This window comes from Thyridium curvatum (genome assembly GCF_004353045.1).
Source record: "Thyridium curvatum strain D216 chromosome Unknown NODE_79_length_189696_cov_84.187462, whole genome shotgun sequence".
Taxonomy (NCBI): Eukaryota; Fungi; Ascomycota; class Sordariomycetes; order Thyridiales; family Thyridiaceae; genus Thyridium; species Thyridium curvatum.
In genome coordinates this window covers 99,878-125,370 of record NW_022156834.1, presented here as the reverse complement: position 1 = coordinate 125,370, position 25,493 = coordinate 99,878, and the positions used below count along the sequence as shown (strand labels likewise).

At 55.4% G+C, this 25,493-nt stretch overlaps 11 protein-coding genes across 11 annotated transcripts; 4 read left to right on the top strand and 7 right to left on the bottom strand.

The window, feature by feature from the left end:
* Positions 1-1,203: 1,203 nt before the first annotated feature.
* E0L32_010143 (uncharacterized protein) lies at positions 1,204-3,044 on the top strand (the record flags this gene model as incomplete). Its single annotated transcript, XM_031132728.1, has 3 exons — positions 1,204-1,241; positions 1,324-2,707; positions 2,784-3,044. The coding sequence occupies 3 exons, from the start codon at positions 1,204-1,206 to the stop codon at positions 3,042-3,044; spliced, it is 1,683 nt and encodes a 560-aa protein (XP_030990124.1).
* A 450-nt stretch (positions 3,045-3,494) lies between these two features.
* On the top strand, positions 3,495-4,509 carry E0L32_010142 (uncharacterized protein; the record flags this gene model as incomplete). Its single annotated transcript, XM_031132727.1, has 4 exons — positions 3,495-3,527; positions 3,582-3,684; positions 3,744-3,884; positions 3,956-4,509. 4 exons carry the CDS (start codon positions 3,495-3,497, stop codon positions 4,507-4,509), a joined length of 831 nt encoding a protein of 276 aa, XP_030990123.1.
* Positions 4,510-4,959: 450 nt separating this feature from the next.
* E0L32_010141 (uncharacterized protein) lies at positions 4,960-6,541 on the top strand (the record flags this gene model as incomplete). The annotated part of the gene is made up of 3 exons (XM_031132726.1): positions 4,960-4,992; positions 5,056-5,580; positions 5,636-6,541. 3 exons carry the CDS (start codon positions 4,960-4,962, stop codon positions 6,539-6,541), a joined length of 1,464 nt encoding a protein of 487 aa, XP_030990122.1.
* Positions 6,542-6,802: 261 nt separating this feature from the next.
* Positions 6,803-7,639, bottom strand: E0L32_010140 (uncharacterized protein; the record flags this gene model as incomplete). The annotated part of the gene is made up of 1 exon (XM_031132725.1): positions 6,803-7,639. One exon carries the CDS (start codon positions 7,637-7,639, stop codon positions 6,803-6,805), a length of 837 nt encoding a protein of 278 aa, XP_030990121.1.
* A 545-nt stretch (positions 7,640-8,184) lies between these two features.
* Positions 8,185-9,423, bottom strand: E0L32_010139 (uncharacterized protein; the record flags this gene model as incomplete). Its single annotated transcript, XM_031132724.1, has 5 exons — positions 8,185-8,635; positions 8,699-8,900; positions 8,969-8,986; positions 9,047-9,116; positions 9,178-9,423. 5 exons carry the CDS (start codon positions 9,421-9,423, stop codon positions 8,185-8,187), a joined length of 987 nt encoding a protein of 328 aa, XP_030990120.1.
* Positions 9,424-12,832: 3,409 nt separating this feature from the next.
* On the bottom strand, positions 12,833-13,472 carry E0L32_010138 (uncharacterized protein; the record flags this gene model as incomplete). Its single annotated transcript, XM_031132723.1, has 2 exons — positions 12,833-13,203; positions 13,280-13,472. The coding sequence occupies 2 exons, from the start codon at positions 13,470-13,472 to the stop codon at positions 12,833-12,835; spliced, it is 564 nt and encodes a 187-aa protein (XP_030990119.1).
* A 516-nt stretch (positions 13,473-13,988) lies between these two features.
* Positions 13,989-16,010, top strand: E0L32_010137 (uncharacterized protein; the record flags this gene model as incomplete). The annotated part of the gene is made up of 2 exons (XM_031132722.1): positions 13,989-14,248; positions 14,309-16,010. 2 exons carry the CDS (start codon positions 13,989-13,991, stop codon positions 16,008-16,010), a joined length of 1,962 nt encoding a protein of 653 aa, XP_030990118.1.
* A 180-nt stretch (positions 16,011-16,190) lies between these two features.
* E0L32_010136 (uncharacterized protein) lies at positions 16,191-17,578 on the bottom strand (the record flags this gene model as incomplete). The annotated part of the gene is made up of 2 exons (XM_031132721.1): positions 16,191-16,948; positions 17,071-17,578. 2 exons carry the CDS (start codon positions 17,576-17,578, stop codon positions 16,191-16,193), a joined length of 1,266 nt encoding a protein of 421 aa, XP_030990117.1.
* Positions 17,579-18,662: 1,084 nt separating this feature from the next.
* Positions 18,663-19,977, bottom strand: E0L32_010135 (uncharacterized protein; the record flags this gene model as incomplete). Its single annotated transcript, XM_031132720.1, has 2 exons — positions 18,663-19,484; positions 19,543-19,977. 2 exons carry the CDS (start codon positions 19,975-19,977, stop codon positions 18,663-18,665), a joined length of 1,257 nt encoding a protein of 418 aa, XP_030990116.1.
* An 801-nt stretch (positions 19,978-20,778) lies between these two features.
* Positions 20,779-22,465, bottom strand: E0L32_010134 (uncharacterized protein; the record flags this gene model as incomplete). Its single annotated transcript, XM_031132719.1, has 3 exons — positions 20,779-21,796; positions 21,853-22,222; positions 22,351-22,465. 3 exons carry the CDS (start codon positions 22,463-22,465, stop codon positions 20,779-20,781), a joined length of 1,503 nt encoding a protein of 500 aa, XP_030990115.1.
* Positions 22,466-23,452: 987 nt separating this feature from the next.
* Positions 23,453-24,979, bottom strand: E0L32_010133 (uncharacterized protein; the record flags this gene model as incomplete). Its single annotated transcript, XM_031132717.1, has 4 exons — positions 23,453-23,498; positions 23,553-23,842; positions 23,906-24,400; positions 24,467-24,979. 4 exons carry the CDS (start codon positions 24,977-24,979, stop codon positions 23,453-23,455), a joined length of 1,344 nt encoding a protein of 447 aa, XP_030990114.1.
* Positions 24,980-25,493: the final 514 nt, after the last annotated feature.

Genomic DNA, 25,493 nt, shown 5'->3' with positions numbered 1-25,493 from the left:
AAGGGCGAGAGTCCGTTAGTACAGGGAATGCCCTGCTACGGAGGGAAAATGTGTTGTTAGAAATGGGGAAGTGCCATTATTGTCCAACGAGAAGGAGTTTGTAAGCGCCGAGAAGAACGTTAATGGTCCCGACGGACTGGAAGCGAGACTTTTAGGACAAAATACCGCCCATTTTAATGGAAACCATTTCAATCATGTGCTACAGACCGTGACTCGGAACGCATCTTGGCGCAGATAGCTAAAGGCAATCCGTCAGCCGTCATGTAGCATCAACGGAACACAAACACGGAGAGATGACGCCGGTCAACTTGTTGGCACGCGCAGTGAGACGTGGTTCTGGCCTCGGTGACAATGCAAGATCCGTGGGGGGGGAGAAAAGAAGCAAAAAAGAAGAAAGACGAATACATGCCCGTTATTGGAAATTCCCCGTCGGATCCAAGGTCGCTTCATATCGCAATCTTAATGGACTGGGTGGTGTGATACCCTTGCGTCCTGTATGCAGGTAAGACATACGTAAGGTGACATGGATCCATGTCCTCGACTTGGCTTTCTGGAGCCATTGCTGAAATATCTATCCGCTTGTTACTGGGAAGCACTCTTTGCATCCGAGAGAGGTGGTTGCACGCCCGGCCTACCCGTTACAAACGCACACGACGGGAAGACCCATGAACCATATAAGACGTCTCCTGGAGGTTGACTCTCATCAGTGGCATCGCCAGGTTAGTACGTGTCAGGCCTTAAGAAGCACACGCAGGCCTAAGTGGTTGCATTGCAACTGTTCGTAATTCTCCTCGACATGGAAAAAAGCAAGGAATATCGCCACAAGTACTCACCTTTATTTGAAAGACCTAGCAGTTACATCCGCTCGACTCGTCCGACTGACTTGGGTGTTGGCCGTCGTGGGTGCGGAGATCCACGGAGATCCAACCATGCCCCCACACCGTCCTTGCCGGCTATCTACGGCGCGGTGCTGCTGTGCGGGGAAAGCTCTAGTGTCACGTCACAGGTATCTTTGTTGCTGGGACAGCTGGAGCTATCTTGGACTTTACAGGTATTCTGCATAATCCTATGATAGGATCTGTACGGTTGTTCAACTGCCATCCCCCCGTTTGTCTTGGCAAAATAATCCTTCGTGAGCCTTGTACGCCTTTATTTTGAAGATCAAATAGCCCCTGGTGGTCTCTGACCGCAGTCGACGTCGTAATGGGCTTCTCAGACTACCGACAGCACAAGCATGACTGGTAAGTTTCAATCCTACAACCTGCTCAGCCAACCCCGTCGCCGTCTCAATGCCCTTTCTGGGCGCACTGACATATACCCTAGCAAGGTCAAGCAAGAGGAACGCGCAGAGCGCATTCGCTCGCTGCCTGCATACAATGAACCCTTCCTGTCGAGTGACCGCGAGATCCTCGCACGGCCAATCCAGGACATCGTTCAAGACGTACACCAGGGCTTCCTCAAACCCATTGATATCCTGAAGACATACGGGAAAGTGGCGCTCAGGGCCCATGAGAAGACCAACTGTCTGACGGAGATCATGATCTCGGATTGTGAGAAATGGGTTGAAGACGGCTCCATCAACATGAAAGGACCGCTGGCTGGCATCCCCGTCAGCTTGAAAGATACCATTGTGGTTGGTGGCTACGACGCTTCCGTTGGTTACAGCAGCAAAACTGGAAAGCCAGCCGAGAAGGACGGGCCTGTCGTACGCTTGCTCAAGGACGCCGGAGCGGTCCCATACGTCAAGACTAATTTGCCCATCACACTTCTGAGTTTCGAGTCCGCCAACGATGTTTGGGGGCGTACTACGAACCCCCACAATCCCGCCTATACACCAGGCGGCTCGACTGGTGGCGAGTCGGCCCTCCTGGCCCTGGGTGGGAGGATCGGCATTGGCAGCGATGTTGCGGGCAGCGTCAGGGTTCCGGCACACTTCGCCGGCTGCTACAGCCTCCGCTGTTCCACTGGCCGTTGGCCAAAGATGGGATTCGCGACCTCCATGCCCGGCCAGGAAGGCGTGCCATCCGTCTACAGCCCTATGGCGCGCACTCTGAACGACTTGATGTACTTTACCCGCTCCGTCGTCCAGATGAAGCCTTGGACCTACGATCATAGCGTCCACCCCATGCCGTGGAGGGTTGACGTCGCAAAGGAGTACCTGACAAAGTCGAAGCTGCGCGTTGGAGTGCTGCGCACAGATGGCGTTGTCGATCCCAGCCCTGCTTGTGTCCGCGCGATGAGCATGGTGGAGGAAGCGTTGAAGAAGCAGGGCCACGAGATTGTCGAGATCAACCCTCCTGATATGTACAAAGCCCTGAGACTGGGTGCCCTCCTTCTCAATGCCGACGGCTGTAAGATGTTCAAGTCCTTTATGCGCAGCGGGGAGTGGAACGATCGCGGCGCAGACCAGATGGACTTCCTCATGAACTTGCCCCGACCGATCAGGTACATCTACTACCTCTGGGTCAAGTACATCCGCCGGGACGACGTCTGGGCTGGGTTGATCCGGGACTTCCGTCCCCAGTCCGCATATGAGAACTGGCATCTGGTCAAGGAGCGCGAGGCTTACCGGGCAGAATGGTACGACTGGTGGGACAGCGCCGACGTCGACTGTCTCCTCACACCTCCTAATGCTACGCCGGCTGTGCCACACGAGGCCATGAGGGATGCTGTTAGTAGCTGTGGCTATACTTTTCTCTTTAACATTGTAAGTTTGACAGCCCTGGGATTGGCGTTGGTCAAGTCAGAGCGATACCGGTGACCCTGGGACTAATTATTCATAGCTCGACTACGCTGCCGGCATTCTTCCTGTTACGCACGTTGACAAGGACCTTGACAAGCTGCCGGCCGAGTTCAACATGCGCAAGCTGAACGGCGTGGCCAAAGGAGCGTACAAGTTTTACGATGCGGCGAAGATGCACGGCCTGCCGGTTGGCGTCCAGATTGTTGGCCGGAGGCTGGAGGAGGAGAAGGTCCTGGCTCTCATGCAGAGGGTCGAGAACGCCCTGGGCGAGGACAAATATGATCTTCTCAGCGTTGACTAAGTTTTTGTTGGTGCCAACTTGCAGGGCGAACATTGTCATGTATAGCTTTTGGTACCCCTCAAGCGTTGCAGCACAAGGAGGACATACCGGAGCACTTTTGACTCACAGGGCGGTGACACACACCCTATTACGTAGCTAGGAAAAGTCCATCGTTCGACGATTCGACTAAATATTGAAAATATCCATTCTTGAACTGGACCTTGGAGTCGGGTCCGCAAACGACCTGCTTGGAATCCGGCGTATTGCTATTCGAAGACGATGGTCTCCGACATCGGCCTAGTTTGAACTGGGCCTTGGATCCTTGAATGGATTCAGTTGACAAGCTTGGCGGGGACCAACTTACATATAAAAGCCAAGGATTTCCGACTCGAAAAGGCCAGAGAAATTCAGTGTATATCTCCAATTCAAGAGGCAGAGAAACAGTCAATTGATCTTTTAGTCCTTGCAGACATGTCGCGACAAACGGACAACTGGTCCTCTGAGGTACGTGGTTGAGCTTCAGTGGATTGCGGGGAAGCTCGACTAACACAAGAGCAGGCCTATCAACACGCCGCCTCGTTTGTGCCAAAGCTCGCCGGCAAGGTTATGGAATGGCTTGACCCTCAAAAAGACGATGTGATCCTTGACATTGGCTGCGGTGGTGAGTTTTCGTGATACTGTATATCTGAATGGCTACACGTGCTAACGGAGACTTCTTAGATGGCGTTCTGGATGTCCAGATCGGCCAGATCCTTGCACAGGGTACTGGCCGCCTGCATGGCGTCGACAGCTCGGCTGCCATGATTGCGGCCTCCCAGAAAGCTGTTCAGGCCTCGGGAATAAACAACTGCACCTTCGAGGGTAAGTTGGACATAAATACTACAAAAGTTCTGAAGTGAACTTGTTGTTGATGAAGGCGGTGTGATGTCTAGTCCTAGACTGCAACGACCTGGTCACCAGGCCCGAGCTACAGAAGCAGCAATTCACAAAGGCCTTCTCCAATGCCGCCATGCACTGGATCCTGCGGGCCGAGGACAAGCAGGAGCAGTTCTTCCGGGGCGTCGCCGCCGCCGTCCGCCCCGGAGGCACGTTCGCCTTCGAGATGGGCGGCCTGGGCAACGTCTCGGAGCTGGCGGTCGGCATCATGGGCCCCGTGGCGCGGCGGATCGGGCTCGAGAGGGCCAGGCAGGCCAACCCCTGGTTCTTCCCGGACGAGGAGTGGACGCGGCGCATGATGGAGGAGCGCGTCGGCGGGTGGAAGGTGGAGCGCGTCGAGCGCGAGTGGCGGCCGACGCCCGCCGACGCCGGCGGGGTCGAGGGCTGGGTGCGCCTCATGGGCAAGCAGTTCTTCGACGCGGTGCCCGAGGCGCAGCGGGAGGAGTGCGTCCGCGAGGCGCTGGGCCCGCTCGAGGCCGTTTGCGCGCGGCCGGACGGGGGTTACATCTTCCACTACGTCCGCCTGCGGGTCTTGGCCCGGAGAGTATGAGGTTTAACGAAGCATCGGGAGTGATTGTCAGTGCATAGCTACCGTGGAAACTGCGGATCCTTCAATGAGGAGTGACAGTTTCATGAGAGACATAATATTGATTATTTGGGAATCTATGTGATACTTGTTGTTGTCGTGCAAGATCGCGAATCCTTGCGATAATGTGTAATGTGGTGGGGACCCTGGAGTGCTTGCATTGAAGCTGTGTAATGAGATAATTACCCGTCTTGGAATTTTAGGTGGGCCTGACTGCCGTCACGAACGGGGTATTAAGGCCTTCAAAAAAGTGGAGAGACACCATGTGATTGCTTCTGGAAAAGAAGCTTCCTTCTTTCCCCCATGACGCTCTTCTAGCATATTTCTGTAATCTTGCTCAGACTGACGAAAGCGAGGTCATACATACATGAGTTCATGACAGCCTTGTTTAGATGACCGAGCATACCCGCCAACATGTCCGCTGATGATCAGCAGTTCTTGGACGTGGTGAGTTCCGGTCTTTGCGTGCTGCATCCGGCGATTGCTTGAGTGCTCTCTACTGACCCTTAGCAGCTATCGTCGCTACCAACCGAAGTCCAGCGGTATTCCCACGAGGTCGCAGACTACATCAACCAGAATGTCGACAAGATCGCGAGTGTAATCAGAGAGCAGGTGTCCTCTTCACCGTGGATTCCCGATTCCATCCGCTCCAGAGTGCCGCCGCCAACGCCGCCGCCAGCAGCGGTTCCAGCCGGAGCCCTGTCGACGTTGGAGCGCGTGCAGGACTGGATTTCGAGACATAAGATTGCCACCGGCGTGATTGTACTGGTATCGGGAACAGTCGCCTACAAAGTATACAGGAAAAGCAAGCTCGGCCGCAAATCACGACGCGCACGACGGGCGCGCAATGGAGGAAGAGTCGAGGTTGTGGTCATCGCAGGGTCGCCGACGCTGCCACTTACACGGTCCCTGTCCCTAGACATGGAGCGCAAGGGCTTCATAGTATACGTCGTGTGCAGCTCGATGGAGGATGAGGTCATGGTGCAGAACCTTTCGCGGCCAGATATCAAGCCCTTGGCGATCGATATCACCGATGTAAGTGCTGATCCCGCCTTGTTTGCCAACAGACCAGCACTAACCTCCTCTCAAGACTCCAAATGCAGGCGCAGCTATCGACCGTTTTGCACAGTTCCTACAATCGCCACACTCGGCTGTACCAGGCGCCAAGCGCAACTTCTTGACACTCAAGTCGGTCATTCTGATCCCGTCACTCAACTACCAAACCTCGCCGATCGCTCTCATCCCTCCCTCAAACTTCGCCGATCTCTTCAACACCCACCTCCTCCATCCGATCCTCACCATCCAGGCATTCCTACCTCTCCTAACGTCCCGCGTCGGCTCGTCCGGCGACAAGTCACCACCTAAAGTCCTGGTCTTCACACCCTCCATCATCTCGTCCATCAACCCTCCCTTCCACGCCCCCGAGGCGACAGTCTGCTCTGCTCTCTCCGCCTTCACCGAGGTCCTTACTGCCGAGCTTCGACCACTCGCCATCCCCGTCACACATATCCAGCTCGGCACGTTCGACTTTACCGGCTTCACGCCCGCGGGCGGAAACAGCAGAGCCAACCAGCTGGAGCTGTTACCGGCGCCCGAGTCCGCCGAGGTCCTAGGATGGCCCGAGCCGGCGCGCCATGTATACGGCCGGAATTTCGCAGTCCACACCACCTCCGCCATCAGCTCTGGCCGCATCCGCGGGGCGCGCGGCAGTGCGTTGCGGGATCTGCACAGTGCTGTGTTCGACGTGATCGACGGGTCAAATACGAATAGCGTCATACGCATTGGCCTCGGTGCCAACATCTACGGATTTGTCGGCCGCTGGGTTCCCCGGGGTCTCGTCGCATGGATGATGGGCATCAGGAAGGTCGACGAGCTTCAATCATGGCAGTCTGACCCCGAACACAGCCCGAGGTCGGGCAGCGACAGTGGGGAGGGGCAAGAGTATGTCACAGTGCCTGCCGAGGAGTTGAGGCAGTCGTGGAGTGAACGGCGTTGATCGCCTGGAAAGGTTCTTTTGCTCCGCTCTTCTTGCTCAAAGGGGGTTTGCGCGACTTGGTGCACAATGCATGCATATAATGACTCCTACTCTGTTCAGACGAGAATAACGAATTTATAATGGTATCTCATATGCCTAACTCGTAACAGTGCTGTTGTACAAATCGTAAGCCCATGTTGCCGCTTTTTTGCGGCTCTTCCAAAAACTCCTTTGTCACCAAAATGCATCACGCAGAGCACGGAACCCCAGATCCATGCTTCATCAATGACCTCTTCCCCTGAACTTATGCCCTCCTCGACCGCGCCACCTTCCGCCCCGCCCTCCACCACCACCAAACCTGTCCTTGTACCCACCCAGCCGGTCGTGCCCGCGGTCCCTGCCGCCATCCCTCGCCTCGTCATCGTCATCGTAGGGCAAGCCGTCTCTCCGGTGCGGCATGCCGGCGCCCGACGCCGCGTCCTGACCCTCCGCCACGGCGCCCGGCTCGGGCTTGGGCGTCGGGGGCTCGAGGTTCTTCTCCCAGCGCGGGTGGGCGCCCTCCTTGCAGGCCTTGCCGTCCGGGCAGAAGCCGGCGAGGTAGTACGGGCACAGGCGCCTCCGGACGTGCTTCTTGCTGCAGTTGGGCCCCAGCGGGCAGAAGCCCTTGTCGTAGTGCGGGCAGGGCGGCAGGCGGCTCTGCGGGTCGATGTGCAGGTACAGGCACTCGTCGCCGTTGGAGCAGTAGCCGTTGCGCACGAAGAAGTTGCACTCGGGCATCTTGCGCAGGTTGTACTCGTGCAGGAACTCGCAGCTCTCGCCCTTCTTGCACAGGCCCCGCAGCCAGTGCTTGCACACGAGGCTGTTGAAGCCGCCACCGCCCTGCTTGCCGCCTTGCTCGCCCCCCTGGGCGGCGGTGGCGGCCGAGACGTGCCGCTCCGTGCAGCGCGTGCCGTTGGGGCAGTGGCCCGCGCTGTAGGCCTTGCATACGGGCCGGTCGGCGGGGAGGCCGTGGTGGTAGGTCTTTTGGAGGAAGGGCGTGAAGGTGAAGGCGAAGTGGGCGGGCTTGCGCGCGAGCATGTCGGAGGCGAGCTGGCTCGTCGTCGCTGTGGAGGTCGCCATGGTGGCGGGAGGGGAGGATGAGAGGAGCGCTGCGTGTGCAATGCTTCGACAGGATGAGTGCACCCCCGGACGTTAGAGGTGATTGAGTTTTGACCGTTTGTGAGAGCTTTGTGTCGTCAGGGAGTGGCTAAAGTGGTTTGTCAAAGCAAGCGTCCGAGAGCTTGGAGCTTGAAGTCTTCAAGGAATCGGACCTTACGTAAGCGGCACTCTCTGACAGCTGGAAGCCGAAAGACCTCGAGTAGAAGACAAACACACCGCTTAGATAAAGTACCTAGGTAGTTTATGTGATGCTTTGTTTCTTGTCAGAATGATCTATTACCTAATAAATGATCTGGTATCGTTACAATCGTAATTCGCTCCATCCTGTGGACCTCGTGGTATGCATATTCTAGGTCCACTAATGCCAGTCCCTCGTGCGCCGTGATCCTCCATCTATGGTATAAGTTGAAACCCCCCCCCCCTCCCCCCAAATGCTCGATTACTCGTACCAATACAGTCCAATATCGATCTCCCTTCTAACAATAACCCGTTACTTGCCCCCGCAGTCATGGCAGCGGCTTCTGTGCGAACCAGAAAAAGAAGGTAAAGTACCGATGGACGTTGGTGTCTTCCAGTGATTGCCTGAGCTTGGCCAGCCAAACGGCGCTCTCGACCTTGGAGACCTGAATGTCCTCGAACGGCTTGCCTGCAAGCGCCGGGATGACGTCGAGGATGGCGGTCTTCATATAGTGCCCGACTATCCGTAACGCGGGGTCTTTTGCCCACACGCCGATGGGGACCTTCTTCCTGACGCACTGGATGTTGACGAAGCCAGCGCGCTCGAGCGTGTGCCTGAGATTCTTGGGCTTGTCGCAGTCCAGCCCTTGCTTTGCGAGCGCCTCGAAAACAATGGTGTAGAAACGCTTTAGAGGATCGTCGATGGGCATGGAGCCGTCATCGCAGTTGACTCGAACGTGCAGGTCTTGGAGCTCGATCCAGCCCCCAGGTTTGATATGCCTTGGTCAAGTCGTTAGCTTCCAGCAAGATGCAAATCAAAAAGGGCCTGGGTAGGACACCCACTCGAAAGACTGAAGAATGACTTTCTCGATATTCCTGACCATCCCGGACATTTGACGGAGATGGACAAAGTCCCACCCGAAGCCGTTCAGCCAGTCGTCCTCGCAGTCGTCCACCATGAACCTAACGTTTTGCGGTACCCATTCCGGCTGAATGGGAGACAAATCAGTCCCAAGGATTTCCGCGTCCGGAAACAAATCACCAACTAAGACCGCGTCAGTTCCGTGAATCCGTTTTGGAGTGTAAGTCGTCCCCCCTCCCGAGACCACCAACCTTCGATAGCCCAGATACCTAGGGTCTTGTTCAGTACAACAAGCATAGTCTTTACATAACGCAGCAGTGATGGCTTACCAGTCCCGGTGCCAATGTCCATGATCTTCTTGGGAAAGTCCCCTATCGGGGCATAGAACAGGCTTCCGTCCTATATCAGGGTTAGGAACTGAAGACACCCTTGCATTCTCCAGATGGATATGTGCACTTACGCAGAGTTCCATCATCATAGCATGCTTCATGTCTTCCCGATCTTGCTCCGTTTCGTCGTTGGGTATCGGATACCGGCCATGCTTGTATAAATGGTACCTCCGACCGCCCTCATACACATGTTGCCATACGTTCGACCCTGCGTCGCGAGGCGGTATGCTCAGCTTGTCCCAGTCCGAGACAAAGTCGAACTCGTCCGATTCAGGCGTCCCTTCGGCTGGCTCTATCGGGGTCTTGCCAGAATCCATGGACGAGACCGATGGCGCCATCTGCAGCCCAGAACAGTCATCCACCAGCCTGTTCCTGTTCGAGGGCTCTGAAAGAAGAAAGAAGGGTCGAATGATATTGCGACCAGGCCCGCCGTAGATGCTTGCACCAACGCTTGACACACGCACACGACACTCACAGCAATGGGCCGTCCTCTGACATTCCTGAGGAGACAAGTGCTACATGAATGACTAGCCAGCTAGCTCCGAACGGCGGCGGACGGGCCGTCCAGCACTTTTATTCCCCAATCTAATGGCTTAGCTGCCGTGAGCGAAAAGCGTGAGGGGTGACCCAAACCGCCGGTTGGTGTGGTGGTCTGGTGGCAAGGGTCGGCGCAGCCCACTGCCTATACTTGTCCTGACTTATATCCCATTAGGTAGTCGTTGCATTGGCGCCGTTTAGAAACCGGGGCGCACAAGACGAATGACGAGAAGCGGTCCCGGTCTCGAAAGTAACGAAAGGACCTTTAGCGGCCGTACTAAGTACCTACCTTAACCCAAGATGGGCCGGCAAGGGGACAGGCGGTCCACGAGGTGCTACCTTATGCTCGATTAGCAAGCATGGCGAAAGATGGGTATTGGGTGCTAGTTGCTCCGTACGTACATACAGCGTCGCGCAGCTTTGCGGTGTACAAAAGAAGGAGAGAGAGAGAGACAGAGAGACAGGGCCAAGCAAAGCCCCCAAAGCATCCCGGCACCCCTGCCACCACTCACCATACTGCGTGGCTGCTTTAGCTGGTGGAATGTGGAGGCAGGAAACGGGAGGGGAGGGCTCCCTGCCGACCGGGACAGGACCAGGACGTTTGAGTAAGCATCAATGTGTAACGCCATTACACGAGCGCAGACCCGGACTCGGTTTGAACTACTGCGGGAGATCTTTTGTGTGGACTTGTGTGGACTCTGAGGTGTAGTAGGCCGGGAAAAAAACATTGCTTTTTTGGAAGAGGGACCTTCCCAGCCCACCGGTTCACGTCCAAGCGCAGGCTCTCGCTTCATCTGGGGGGAACAGCCATCAGAAAAACCAACAACCACTGATATGCAGCGGCAGACGGCCTGCAGCAAGCCACCAAGGCGGTCTGCTCGAGGAGTTCAAGCAGATGGCCCGGGTGACATCCAACAACTGAGCCCCCCTTGCATCAAGTATCTTGCTCTTGCAGTGGTACTCGACTCGTAAGAGGCACTCAGCTGAACAAGAATCAAGAGGTGTGTGTCTCGATGGAAAGGTCCGACAAGGATGGTATGTCCTTTGAATTGCTACCCTACGCTAAGACCACGCCCGGAAATAACGCCAGCGATCTCGAAGACCCAGTGCGCCCTGGTGGAGAACTTGTGGCTGTCCAGGATATCTGGTTGCAGGAGTGCCTCCCTGGGAAAAAGGATGATGGGTGGTGTGTGGTGAGGGGGAACCTCGTGCTGCCCTTGTCGCACCACACGGTGTAGCTCACCACCCCTTGACCTGGTTGATAAACTGGATGGGCTCCCGCCAATAGCTCGAACTAATCGGGGAGAACATTTTTGCATTCGCTTGCGCTGGCTACGACGGAGGATCGCCACGTAGAGATAAGATATTCGTTCCATGGTTAACTAACGCAAGGGATAGCCGTTCTTCAGCGGCCAAGAGCCAAGTGAATGATCCCCTGTTGGAACTCCCGGTAAATAAAAGCAGGCGCGGCAAGTTCCTCCCTTCGACTCCTTGTGGACGCCAGCGTGTGCGCATTGGGTCTGCGAGCAGGCATCATTAGCTGCAGGCAGGCATGATACGGGAGCAGTCTGATGGGGTGTCTCGGCCACGCTGCCCCAAAGAGCTCTGGCGCCATGGAGCAACATCTACATCAGTTCAGCAATCGGGGAGTCCCAGCGAGTGAAACGGCATCTGGGGAAAGGTTTCGGTAAGCTCGGTAATGTCCAGAGTCTCGCAGTCCACGACCCGCCCCTAAAAGGGCCTGCAGAGCCCGGTGGTTATCCATTACGTGCATGGTAACTATATTCAAAACATCAGAAGTGCATTTGCTGAGCTGGAGACTGCATGATCCTGTGCCATAAGCGCAAAGTTGCATGTTGCGCAAATGACAGACCGCCGGAGCAAATCCCGAAAAAAAAGAAAAAAGAGAGACAGAGAGAGATGAGCTACAGCTCGCTTCCTATGGGTAACTCGGTCACTTGGGGTTCCAAATTGAATGATCTACCGAGCCGTGAGCCCTAGCTGCATGCATGTTCTATCAGAAAACGATAGACTTGGTGTGCTGTCCGGGTTCAAATCACGGTACTTTAAGCAGGCACGGTCGGTAATGTAGCGCACGAGAGGGTCGTACCGTTCCCGTGCCGTGCTGACCCCCACGAAAAGACGTCGGGTGCTTCTTATTAGTGGAGCTGTCAGTCATGCCGCCGGGGAGCTTTCCGTTGAGCGCATCAAACCTCGACGTTTGTGATTGGCAAAGATGTGCTGCTGCCCAGTGCTAGGTACATGTAGCACTTGCTATCGAACGATATGACGTTTGAATACTTGGTAGGAGCTACTCTGGGGGCGAAGGGATGGCCCCAGTCGCATATCATCAGGGCCCTGGGAGCCGTGCCAGCATATATGCCCAGAAATGCCCGTTTGGACGGGATCATCTGGGAGGCCTTGTCTCGTGCCGCAAAAGTCTGCTTGATATGGAACTAAGTCCGGCTGAGAATGCATTGAGCTCTTTCTCCACGGTCCTGGGCAGGAGGCAGCTTACAAGGGTTGACAGAGCTGTCATTGAACCGACCTGCGATTCTTAGCTTCTATCTCGACCTTCATATCTGTCACTGTCTCTCCACATCGAAGCAAGGATCTCGCGCTTTCAATTTGAGCTTTTGAACGAAGTCGGATCTCGTCCAGATGTCTTTCCTGCCATCTCTGAAACATCTACAAATACTTGTTACCACTTGATCTTGTCCATTTTAGTCTATAATATGGGAACAATTGCATAGGGTTTGCTAATGCAAAGCTGAATTGGTTAGACCCCAGATACCCTAGAAAACCTTGGTGGCATAGACTCAGCTCAGGACAGTAGTCAGGGAATCGTTGTATCAACTCGCAGTGCTTCCCATGATGTTAAAGAGCCCGGCTGAAGCAGGTAAAGCTGCCGTAATCCAAGGCCCGCTTGAGCCTGTCAATTACTGTCACATTGAGTGGCCTCGACACGTCTCTCGTAAGACGAGGAGGCAGACGAGCCACCCAATTCTGTCAGTGGCTGGTGTTCGCCCGCTACCCTCTGCGGATGAATCCTTGTCAAACGTCGAATCGCATTCTTATATACCTAGTTGAACACGCGGCAGAGTACCGCACCAAAAAGGAAACCCAAGCCAAGTTGGTTCGTAACACTACATCCCTCTACTCCGTCGTCCGTGAATGCCAGCCACCCGCCTATGCCTTCCATATCCGCTTCAGGGCCTCAGTCAGGCCGACGTCGTTGGTCTCGAACTCGTACAGGCCGACGCCGACCAGCAGGGTCACAGCGTTCAACAGCCACATGACGGCCTTGTGGATACCGGGCATCCGGTACTTTGGCAGATAGTCGATGATGATGTTCTGGAAGCCCATGTGGGAGTGGATGAGGACGGTGGCGCACAGCAGGGCGTCGAGGGTCGGGTTCAGAGACCCGGCGGCGAAGGGTGCAACAGTCAAGGGGACGAGGCCGGCAGCAATCAGGCGGTCGAAGGTCCAGTGGTAGGAGCCGTGTGACGGGTGCGGTGGCGGCACGGGAGCAGGGTCGTTGACGGTGCCGTTGATAGTTTCTAGACGAAGCAATCAGTACATATCCGACAGATTCCGGACCGCTACCGGCCTTGAGCGACTAGCTGGTAGACCTACGAGGGAGAGGAGGCAGGATGTTCCTCCTGCTGCTGGCGTGGAAAGCGGCGATGCGCGCGCCGTTCTTGGCGAGCTGTTGCTGGATGGCTGAGCTCCGAGAAGCCTGTGCCATGAGGCCGGAAGCGATCCTCGTGCTGGGCGCGGCGAAGGCCGTAGTCTGCCGAAGCAGAGCGGAGCGGGCAATTGATGCCATGTTGATGTCGAGGATCCCTGGCTACCAATTGAATGTCTCTCTGCGTTTGTGGGTGGTCTGCTTCGGCAGAGGGAGATGTTGTCGTCAATGATCACGCAAAAAGTCAAAGCATTGATGATGCTCGCAAGGCAAGCGATCCCGAGAATTGATGGTGCATTGCCGAGGGACTCGAAATGCAATTACTGTGATTGGCCCGTCTGGACCCGAAGGCCTGAGCTCGGAGGAGGAAAAAGACTGTTTCCGACTGACAGGGGTGTGGCCAATCAAACTGCACGCCCCACCAGTGATGATCGAGCTTGTGATCCAGGGTCTTGAAATTTTGGCGCCATTGTCGGGAGCTTGTCGAGCTTCGGACAGCGTTTTGTGAAGATATTGGTCGCACTGGTGGGCTTTTACTGAGCAAGATCTTGACATCGAATTCGACGAATCGCTTTGGAAGGTCCATTGGACCGAGTCCCTTCAGCCTCCCACACTCCCCATGCGCTCGAAGTAGTCGCGTGCTGCAATCCAGTCCCAATGGCGAGGCACGCGCAGCTGGTGAGCCTCTGGCCTGCGGGCGCCCGGCTCTGTCGCAGTTGTCTCAGTGCGCAAACTGGCAAGCAAGCTGCATCCCAACGCCGGTGGCTTAGTTCCAAGAACGACACATCCAAATACCTGTCCAAGGTCAAGAATGCGGAAGAACAATGGCAGGCAAAGGCGCAAAGAATAGCAAGCGGCGAGGAGTACAACCTGTGGGATGTGTTTGAGGAGCGTGGCTTCGTCAAGGATCTCGCTGGGTAAGCGCTCTTTTGCGTGAGAGCTGGCAGAATCATTTTGCTAATATTCGTTTTACATAGCCGAAAAGAAGACATTCGGGAGCTCATGCGACAGAAGAGGATAGGCGCATACGTCGGCGTAGATCCCACGGCTCCGTCTCTCCACGTCGGTCATCTCGTACCAATGATGCCGTTGTTCTGGATGTACTTTCATGGATACCATGCGGTCAGTCTGCTAGGTGGCGCTACCTCGAAGATTGGGGACCCGTCAGGTCGACTCAAGGACCGGGAAAGAATGGCAGGATCGACGGCTGCTACGAACACTGCAAAGATACACTACCAGCTCAAGAAGATTTGGGCCAACGTCGAGACAAAGTCACAGAAGTATGGATACAAGAAGCGATGGGCATGGAAACGGTCTCTAGTCAACAATGCGACCTGGTGGAACTCTCTTCCTCTCTTGGAGGTTCTGAGAAGACTCGGTGCTGGCATACGGATGGGACCCATGCTTTCGCGGGACAACGTCAAGAGGAAACTCACAGAGGGCGATGGAATGTCCTTTGCCGAGTTCACCTACCCCTTGATGCAAGCATGGGACTGGTGGCACCTGTTCAGCACACACAATGTCCATATGCAGATCGGGGGTTCCGACCAATACGGCAATATCGTGACAGGTATCGAGTCCGTCAAGACTATCCGCGAATCAGAACCAAACCTCGAGAAGAAGATGGAGGAGGGTCCCCTGCATGACCCGGTTGGCTTCACTGTCCCTCTCATGACCGACTCTTCGGGCGCGAAATTCGGCAAGAGTGCAGGCAACGCCATCTGGCTTGACCCTTACGAGACCTCTTACTTCGACCTGTACGGCTATTTCGTGCGAAGGCCGGATGCCGATGTCGAGAACCTCCTGAAACTGTTCACATTCCTTCCTCTCCCCGATATCGCCAAGATCATGGAGGAACAGGCTGCGGATCCCTCCAAGCGCGTCGCTCAGCACAAATTGGCACAAGAGGTGGTCAGTCTTGTCCATGGCGACGAGGCCTGCCGACTTGCGGAAGAACAGCATCGTGCGATGTATACCAAGGGACAGACCATGATGCCCATGGCTCAGGCCACCGAAGACGATCTCGCGGCGCAGGACCCAGCCTCGTCAGGCAAGCCCGTCACTCTTAACAACGCCCCGCGCGTGGACATCCAGCTGCCAGAGTCGTTGATCCTGGGCAAATCGATCGCTCGCATTCTGCACGCGGCGGGGCTCGCCAGCAGTGTGTCCGAAGGCAACCGGCTCGCCACCCAAAGAGCAGCCTACGTCGGCGGCTCGCCTGGTCAGCCAGCCAATGTGAACAAGGGCATGACGCCCGGCCTAGTGGAGTTTACGCCTGTGTCTGTGTGGTTCCCCGAGGACACAAAGAACTTCTTGATCGAGGGCAAGTACCTCATGCTCCGCAAGGGAAAGCACAATCTCCGCATCATCGAGATGGTCAGCGACGAAGACTGGAAAGCTTCTGGGAAGACGTACCCCGGCGAGCCTGGCAAGGGCAAGGTCAGGATGCTGTCGCAGAAGCTTCGGGCTCTCAAGGAGGAGCTCAAGCAGGATGGACTTGCTGCCAAGGCGAAGGACAATATCTCTGTCCAGGATAACGCCGACGCCATCGAGGAGCAAGATGAGCCAGTACTCATTTTCCCCGATGAAAGCCCTGCACAGGTCCGGAATCTAAAGAACAAGATCTCCGACCTGGAAAATGCCCGCAAGCAGCAACAGGCTGGCGCCAAGCAGGACTAGAGACTTCATGCAACTCATCTCAATGTACAATAAACAGCGACTACGTGCGAGATGTACAAATATTGTAAAAAGATTATGTAGTATTTCAAAAGAAAGCAAACAGCTAGACCCTAGAACTCCTCTAATGTAGATAGATAACCATCAAAATCCAAGCCGGACAGAAGAAGACTTGGCTTTGGGTTACTTGTAAAATACAATCAAGTCGCCCGACGGCGCTGGAAAACTCTTTAGCTTATCGATGATCTCCCCGTCCGTGAGGTTCTGCTCGGTGATGATCTGGTCAAAGCTGTGGCAGCCGTCGGTGTACTTCTGCAGCGGGTCGCCGCCGGCCTTGGGCCGCGCCTGGCCCGTGGCCAGCGCCGCCAGGTACTGCTTGGAGACGACGTACTTGTGGACGCGGTACAGGCAGCCCTTGATGACGCCGAACTGGACGAGGCGGCGCACGTCGACGTAGCGCAGGACCTCGAAGCCGGCGTCCATGTGGCCCTTGAGCCACTCGAGCACGGTGCGGCCGGCGCAGAAGCTCGCCATGAGGCGCACGAGGTCGAAGTTGCTGACGCGCTGGCCGCTGTGGATGCAGACGTAGCTCGCGCACTCGTCGACGATGCCGCCCGCGTTGGCGACGAAGGCGTGCACGCCGGGCCGCGGGGCGTAGCACGAGCCGAAGAAGAACATGTCGAGCAGCAGGACGGCGTCGTAGTAGAGCAGGTGGCGCAGGGCGGCCTGCGCGAGGTCGAGCGAGACGTCGGCCTCGAAGGCGATGCGGCGCACGTCCGAGACGCCGTCGATGTGGGCGATGACCTTTTGCAGCGTTAGGTCCCAGGTCGGGTCGACGACGTCGGCGAACTTGGTCTTGGCCACGGGGACGTGCCAGCCGCGGACCTGCGGCGGGGTCGGGTGGTGCGGGAAGAGCTTCATGTTGATGGTGTTGGCGTCGTCTGTTGTTTTTGTGTCAATATGGCATATGAATGTAAGAAAGAAGCCGAATCGACGGCAGAAAGAAAAAAAGAGAGAGAGAAAGGACAGGGACGGAGAACGAGGAGGGGCTGTGTGAGCTTACCAACGGGAATCATGCACTCGCCATAGTTGTTCAGGTCCTCTTTGACGATCTCGAGCAGACTCTCGATCGGCCTCCTCCCGTCCCCGATGCCGGCGCCGCTCCCGAGACGCCCGGCGCGCCGGCCCTTGCCGTCCTCCTCCTGGCTGAGGTACTCGTTCTGCTTCTCCATCTCGGCAAACGTGGCCGCGAGGCGCCGCACGACGCGCTCATAGGGCAGCTGGTCGACGACGTCGGCGCCGATGACGACGCCAAAGTTGAAGATGAACTCATTGCGGTGATACTTTGCGTTGGGGATGGCGACGGGCAGCCCCAGCACCGCGTAGCGCTGGGCCGGGTCGACGACGGTCACGTAGCGGTTGAAGAAGGCGTTGCGCGGGATGATGTAGGAGCGCAGCAGGTCAAAGTCAAAGAGCGTTGGCTTGTCGACGCCCGGCACGGGGACGATGCATCCCGGCGGGCTCTGCGCGACGATCTTGGTTCCTGGTGTGATTGGATGGTCAGCGTTCATCTTTCATAGCATGGTGAGCTTTGGCCTGCTCCTCGCCTTCAAGGCCGAGGGCATCTGAGTGGGTTTGGGAGAGATGGGTACCTTCTTGTGGAAGGAAACGGGCATAAAAGATGCCCTGAATCATATTGCCACGATAGTGGCCGCGTACTTGGCGACTTGGAGTGACAAGATGCGGTCGATGTCGATGAGATGAACTGTGAGAGAAGCACTATTGCTCACGTTGGCGTGTTTGATCTCATTCATCGGCAAGCCATGATCGAATATCTGGCCTTCACGCGCCTATGTACTGGAGAATGTAGCGAACCTTTCTCATAAGTTATCCGTCAACTCTCATGGATCTTGGTTGGTAGGTATAATTGAAGGAGGGACAGAAGCGAACCGTACCGTGGTTGGTCAAGAACTTAATTTCAATTAAAGCTACCGTACTTTGAGTCCGATTAAAGCATGCGACCGTCATTTGATTGGTCGCCAACGTTCACCAATTCAACTTCACAAAACCTTTCAATGTTCAATGCTCTTTCGTTCAATATCTCGCAGATTGCAAGATTTGAAACGCAAACAGCCGTAGATAGGATATTGGCGTCAGATTATTTGTTATTGCCATTGACCAGTCTCTTCCCAAGCTGTATGTCATGAGAAAAGCCTTCGCTCGCATTGCCCCTCACCTGTCCGTTGCCTTGAATAAAGTAAATAAAGAATTGGTCATTGAAACAGGCTGTCTCGATTATGATGCATCATTCATCACCACAGCGACACACCCTGCGCCGGGTTCCTACATACAACATATGAAAGTGACCTCTGCTACCAAGCTGCGCAGTGTCAAAGAACGCAATATGGCTGCTACCCTCCAAAATGCCAGTCGAGTAAATCGCTTGTCCATGTTTGCGCAGTAAGAAATGACATATGCTGCCATGGCAGCAATCAAGGAGCCAGCGGAGCCCTCACCACTGCAAGAGAAATTCATTCCTCAGACCTATGAATCAATAGAGGCTCACTGAGTAATGGGACGGTTCATTGGTGCGTTATCCACGACACCGGACAGGGTACCTCCAACAGACTTTCTTTCCGAGCTTGGGCGAATCGCTCAATCTCCGAGAAGATGCTGGATAGCGCCCTGCACGCTACCGCCGCTCCTCCGAAGAGCCGCCACGTTCTGGTCAAAGTCGTAGAACCCCATGTCGTTGAGCTGGCGGAGCTGTTCGGCATAGCGCTCCTCAGGCGGCCTGTTGTCAGGGGGCGCGGCAGCACCACCACCACCACCGGGCATCCCCAGGCCCAGAGCTTGCAACGCCTGTTGCATCGCCTCGGGGTTCATCTGAGGGAAGCCGCCAGCTTGTCCGCCCTGGGGCGGAAGACCGAGCAAGGCTGCCCAGGGATTGGCGGCGGCGTTGTTAGCACCGGGGGCTTGTCCTCCAGCTGGCGGCGACCCAGCGCCCTCGCGTGCCGAGTCGGTGTTCGCCGCAGGGGTGCCACCTGATGCTCCAGCCTGGGGGTTGAGCAGAGCAAGGAACGGATTCGGGGCGTTCGCGGCAAAAGGATTGAAGCCGAATGGGTTGGCGGCATTGTTGCTATTAGCAGTGTTGCTGCCCGCGTCGGTGCCAGAAGCAGGGGCGCCGGCCGGGGTATTGTCAGTCGCACCGGGAGCAGGGAAGCCTCCCAAGCCTTGACCACCAGACATCATGCGGCGCATCCTATTAGCGGCTCTGATGGCTTCCGGATTGGTCATCATGTTCCTGAAAGAGTCGGACTGGAGCATCTCGCGGGCGTTGGGCACATCTCGAAGCATAGGATTTTGTTGGATCATGAAGTCAATGAAGGCGGGGTTGTTGAGGGCTTCATTCAAGCTCTGGGCGACTTGCGGGTTCCCGAGCATATCTATCATCTGGTCTTCCGACGGGAGGTTCATCTAAAATCAAAGTCAGCCGGAAGCTAGCAAGGCTATTGCCGATAGCGAAGCAACATACACCGCCATCTGGGCCGAAGAGGTTCTGGTTCGGGAGCGGCACATGGCCTGCGAACCGAGCACCGGTCAAGCCAGCCAAGGGGTTGTTGGCAGAGGTCCCGGACGCCATGTTGGAGGGTATAGCCTGCGGGGTCTGCGCCGAGGCAGATGCAGGCGGCGGCACTGGGTTGGAAGCAGCACTCTTGACCAGGTGGATGGTATTGCCCTGCTTGATCTTGTAGTTGCTCAACGCATCTTCGTTCTTCATGACCCTTCCGGAGTAGATCAGTCGCTGGCGGTCGACCGGGATGTCCTCATAGTCCTTCTCCGAGAGCTTGGTCTTGAGGTCCAGGACAGTGGCCGAGTCGGAAATGGTGACGGTATGCAGGCGCTCGCCAGAGGACTTGACCTTAAATGTCAGCTGGGTCTCGCCAGACTCTGCCGTGTTGTCGGCCATTATGCCTGGCTGCGCGAGGATCAAGGCGTGACGGATTCGTAATGCGGCTGAGGTGTCTGCGCTGATGCCGAAATGGTGTGCAAACCAGAGATAAAGGGTCACGGGAAGGCTGGATAAGGGTTGCAACAAGGGCAGGAGGATTCAGCGCCCCTATGTTCCAGAATTCGAGCGGTTTGGCAAAGGACCTGAGGGGATAGTAAGGTCAAGCCAGCCAGTCGGACGAGTTGCAAAAAGACGTGGCCGATCAACGTGGAGAGGCGAAAGGCGGCGACGGGGCCTACTTGTCTAGGTAGCTCCTGGAGGTGTGGGTGGTGGTGGGGTTTGATGGATAGAACGTGATAGAACCCAAGCACCAGGCAGACCAACAAGCGCTAGCACCCGCTTACCGGTGCGCGGTACCAGGGTACCACCTCCAAGTTAACATTAGGTAGTTCCTTTAAGCTCTTTCGGTACCTAACGTACCTAGGTAGGTACCTACCTGCCTTAGGTCCGCCCATTGCCAACGATGGCTTGTTATCGTTCCTCGTTTTCCTTTGCCTTGGATCAAACGCCACGCTTGAGGCTAGATGACGAAATTACGTGACGATTACCTTCTTGATCTTGTTCCTTCACCTTCCTCGATCCTAAACTCCTAGAGGAGGAGGAACAAACAATTCTCATATTTCCCTTCACTATATCTGAAAAGTACTCTCGTCCAGATATAGTTATGTCCTCCTTTTGTGTACATCTAACATGTGTGCTCAAGTTTTCCCCTCCAGGCACACAATCGGCCATCCTCGCGACAATCATACATGAGTCCCCTTATTTGCCCTGTAGTGCCTTCCCCATACCGCCAAACGTCACAGTCTTGGTGACCTGGTACTCCGAAATGCCATAAAGGGAGCCTTCTCTTCCGAAGCCAGACTCCTTGACGCCTCCGAACGGAGCAGCTACGTCGGAAATGATACCCGTGTTCACACCCACCATGCCAACCTCGAGGTGTTCTGCGACTCGGTAGATGCGCTCCAGGTCGCGCGAGAAGAAGTACCCAGCAAGGCCAACCTCGGTCGAGTTGGCGATCTTGACGACCTCATCCTCGGTCTCGAATGGGAAGAGCCCAGCGACGGGGCCAAATGTCTCCTCCGTTGCCATGGCCATCTTTGAAGTCATGCCCGTGAGCACCGTCGGCTTGTAGAAGTTGTCCCCCAGGTCGGGCATCTTCTGGCCGCCAACGACGATCTTGGCACCCTTCTTCTCCGCATCCCGTACGTGCTCATCGACCTTGGAGATGGCCCGTCCGTGGATTAGGGGCCCGTGGGTGATCCCCTCACTGAAGCCATTGCCAACCTTGAAAGCCTTGACCTTCTCGGCAAATTTCTGGGCGAATTCATCGTAGACTCCCTTCTGCACGAAGATGCGGTTGGCACAAACACAAGTCTGGCCCGACGAGCGGAACTTGGAGGCGATCGCACCGGCGACGGCGGCATCCACATCAGCATCGTCAAAGACAATGAATGGAGCATTGCCACCAAGCTCTAGAGAGAGCTTCTTGAGGGTGCTTGAGCTCTGTTTCATGAGGAGCTTGCCAACGCCAGTCGAACCCGTGAAGGAAATCTTCCTGATCGTCGCATTGGTGGTCAGCAACTCGCCGAGTGCCGGGGTGTTATCCAGGGCAGTAACAATGTTCACCACGCCCTTCGGCACACCAGCTCGCTGACCAAGCTCTGCGATGGCCAATGAAGTGAAAGGCGTCTCTCCCGGTGCCTTGCAGACGACGGTGCACCCCGCGGCCAGGGCGGGCCCAATCTTTCTAGTGATCATCGCGGCGGGGAAGTTCCAGCTGCGCAATAGTCAGTCACTGAACAACTGGACAGTCTTTGGGTAAGAGCTACATACGGAGTGATCAGGCCACATACTCCAACAGGCTCCTTGATCGTGAAAACTCTGTTGCCCGGCACGGACGAGGATATCGTGTCACCATAGATGCGAGGTGCTTCTTCGCTGAACCATTGGAAGAAACTAGCCGCATATGCAGCTTCTCCCTTTGCATCGGCAATTGGCTTCCCGTTCTCCCATGTGATGAGCTTGGCGAGATCCTCAGCGTTCTCCACGCACAAGTCGTACCATTTGCGCAGGATGTTAGACCGTTCTCTACCCGTCTTCGTTCGGAAGGTCTTGAAGGCCTCCTCGGCAGCCTCAATTGCACGCTCGGTATCTTGGACGTCGAACTCGGGACTCGTTCCAATCAATTCACCAGTAGCCGGGTCTAGAAATTGATCATGCTGTCAGAGGGAATGCTTGGAGTCCACATCTCGTCTCCAGATAGAACCTACCGCGGACTTCAAAGGTCTTGCCCGACTTGGCCTTGACCCATTCACCATTCACAAAACACACATCCGTCTTCAGGAGGGAGGGGTCTCGCAGCTTTTGTAGGTCTTTCGTCAGCGACGATACACAAAGCACCGTTGGGTTGGTCATCCTCCATCTTAATAAGTACCTTTGGCGCCATATTGGAAGCACACCTTATGGAAGCACTCTTAGTGACAATGGCGGGTAATGTGCTTCTTTGGAACTGAGAGTGTCGTATGCCGCCGTTTCTAGAAGCAATACAGGCAGTCCTCCGCAAAGAAAACATGGCGACGAAAGGAGGATGATGCGTCTATTTAGCAGTGACGGAGCTGGTTGTACTTGTAAGGGTGTCGTAACCGGTGACCCCGCACGCCGCTTCGTACACACTGATTGAGCTGATTGAGCCCCAGCAACAGGCGACTGTGAGGCTTTGAGCGAAACCAATCGACTTGCTTATCGCATTCGTTCTATCGTTCAATGAAGTTGAATAGGTCCGGCGTCGTAGGGTTGCTGCAGAGAGCTTATCAAGCAAGCAGCAAATGCAACAGCGAGGTCGGGGGAACTTTAGCTATTTCTATGACGTGCGTCCTAAGGGAAAGAACCCCTGTAATCGAGTCTCGATTCATCGGCTGGACTTCCCCATTTCAGTGATGGTGCCAGTTTAGCACCTGTCCCCGCAGACGTCAAAGTGGGGAAATGCCCTGAGGCTTCGCTGTTCTTTGGGCCCACGATATCTAGCTCCAGCTTCTGGACCGTGTCCTTCAGAGTAGGCAATTTTTACTATCCAGGGCAGGTGTATCCGCCCGGGCTGTTGGTTGGCATCTTATCTTGGCTCAAGGCCACGGTGCAGGGTAGCTAAGTACAAGACTGGTCCTTTCGATCAGACTTAGAAAGCCTCCAGAAATCAGAGATCAGAATGAGAATGACACGGAAATGATCTCCTCTGACCCAAGGGCCTTAACAGCGCGTTACTATCGTCAGACCAACAGCCGTACCGTTTGTGTCCATCTTGTAAAGAACTCCCCGGCGGCCGGCCGGTGGGCAGTGGAAGTTCCAACCCCCCATATCGGGAGCACTCAATACGACCCGTCGTTCTTTTCTGACCTCAAGCGCTCATCTACTTTCAGTTCCTTCACTGCCTACCTATTCATCGTGCAGAGATGAACTCCTTTGTCTCGTCCACTCCCAGATAGCTGCCGTCATGTGTTAGTGTGCCTTGCAAAAGGAGTGGTGATGTGTGCACCTACACGCTCAGCAGAATTTCGGCAAATTCATCAACATCCTCCCCTCTGCCATGTTTGAGGAATTCATCGAAGGAGAAATTGTTGATGATAAAAGGAGGCTTTTCCCTCCACATGCGTTGGAATTCGTAGGTGGAGTCCGCTTCCCAGAGGTGCCGGGACAAAGTCCAACACTGTGCCCTGCCCCATATGCCTGGGTCCTTCGCGTCGTCGGAGTGCTTCATGAGCTCATAGACCTTTACGACAGCATATGCCATCACGATAGTCCTCCTCAAGGATTCGGCAAAGATCCAATGCTGCCGCCTGCTGTCAGAAACAATCACGGCATGAGCCTAATAACCAGACGGCGAAATGCTCACCTCCCATTCTACCGGAACCTGAATCTGTGCACCCTCGTTCTCAAGCTCAGCCAAGCTCCCGATATTCTCCCGGATCTTAAGCAAGTCTTCCAGCCACGCCTGCAGTAACGGCAGGTCATTCTCCGCTTGTGAGCGTAGAAGAATGTCCCCATCGAACAAGCGAATGACCTGATATAGGAATAGTGCTTGGGCGCGAGCCAACTTCTCAACTAGCTTTGCTGCTGCCCTTCCTGTCTCGGCATCAAGGAGCTCCTGGACAGCCTGCTGAAGGGCACGCATCACCATTGGCTTGGTCTCCGTGGTCTGGTTCGCGTACAGGCTTGCGGTGGTAAAGCATGAAAAGATGCACTGCGGCGTGTGGCCTCTGTACAGGCGGCGATGCAAGAACGGTGCGGCGCTGCGGGTAGCAATATCGGCTGTAAACCCTTTGACGCGATTTATCACGTAGTACAGAGGCGATTTGGTATCATACAGATCCCACGGCTCAACGTGATGCTGTATAGGGTGTTAGAAAAGGCTTCGACAGAGTTGTCGCATGGACAAGGTGAAGGCCACACTCACGCAAATTCCAGACATTTTTTGATAGGCCGACATGAGCTCTTCTTCTACAGAGCTGTCTGAGGTCTGGGTCAGAGGCCCCGATTCGACTGGAACAAGCCATTGTTGTAGATTTGCAATTTCGGCGTTGTCCATAATATCAAGCAACGGATCAATTGGAATATCACTATCCACGCCGTCTTCAAGAACCAATGAACCTTGACGGGTCTCGGTAAGCTCGTCGTTTCGCGACTGGACTTCCATGGGCCCGATCCCAAAGTAGTCCACGTCGGTCAAACCCGGGGCAATAAGACCTCTGAAGGGCAGCATACTCGCACGGTTTGACAAATCAAGATTTTGTCGTTGGCCATATCGCAGGACAGTCTTTCCCTTGGCGTAATTGCAGGGCAGCTTCTTCTCCACACATCTCGAGCATACCGGAGTGCGCCTGTCGCATCGGCGCTTCGCACGAACGCAGCTGCTGCAGTTCTTTTGCCGTGGAGCCGACATGCTAGCTATGACTGTATTGTCCTGCATGATGCCAGAGCATTTCCCGGGGTAGGTCTGCGATATAGAACGGTGGGATCATGTGGAGAGAGTAGAAGGTGTGAAATTATGACATTGATTGATGGTGGATGTTCAATGACTAAAACTACGGTCCTCCAAGTCGGCCGGAAATTGCGCCGGTTGTCCACCGCAACTCCGCCGCCCCCTAGAAATCCCACCAAAGTCCGCCGTGACGAGCCCGGGGGCCGGAAGACACACCATTGTGGCCGGTATGACTGGCCGGGACTTTTTGAATCGCGATCATGATATTCCAAACCTGTCGAGGATCCAATTTTGGTGACTGATATCGAAGAAGCCAGACAATTGAAACCTTGAGAACGCCACATTGTGAGGGAACTCGAGTCACGATTGATCATGGCTCGCTTCTAAAAGTCTGCCACCGTTGATTCCAGCTACAAGGAGCGGGTGCAGCAGCGATATCGTCAACCACTGCCCGCCGACGTTAGACAATCTCTGCTCGTCAATCCAATGTCATGGACGTGCT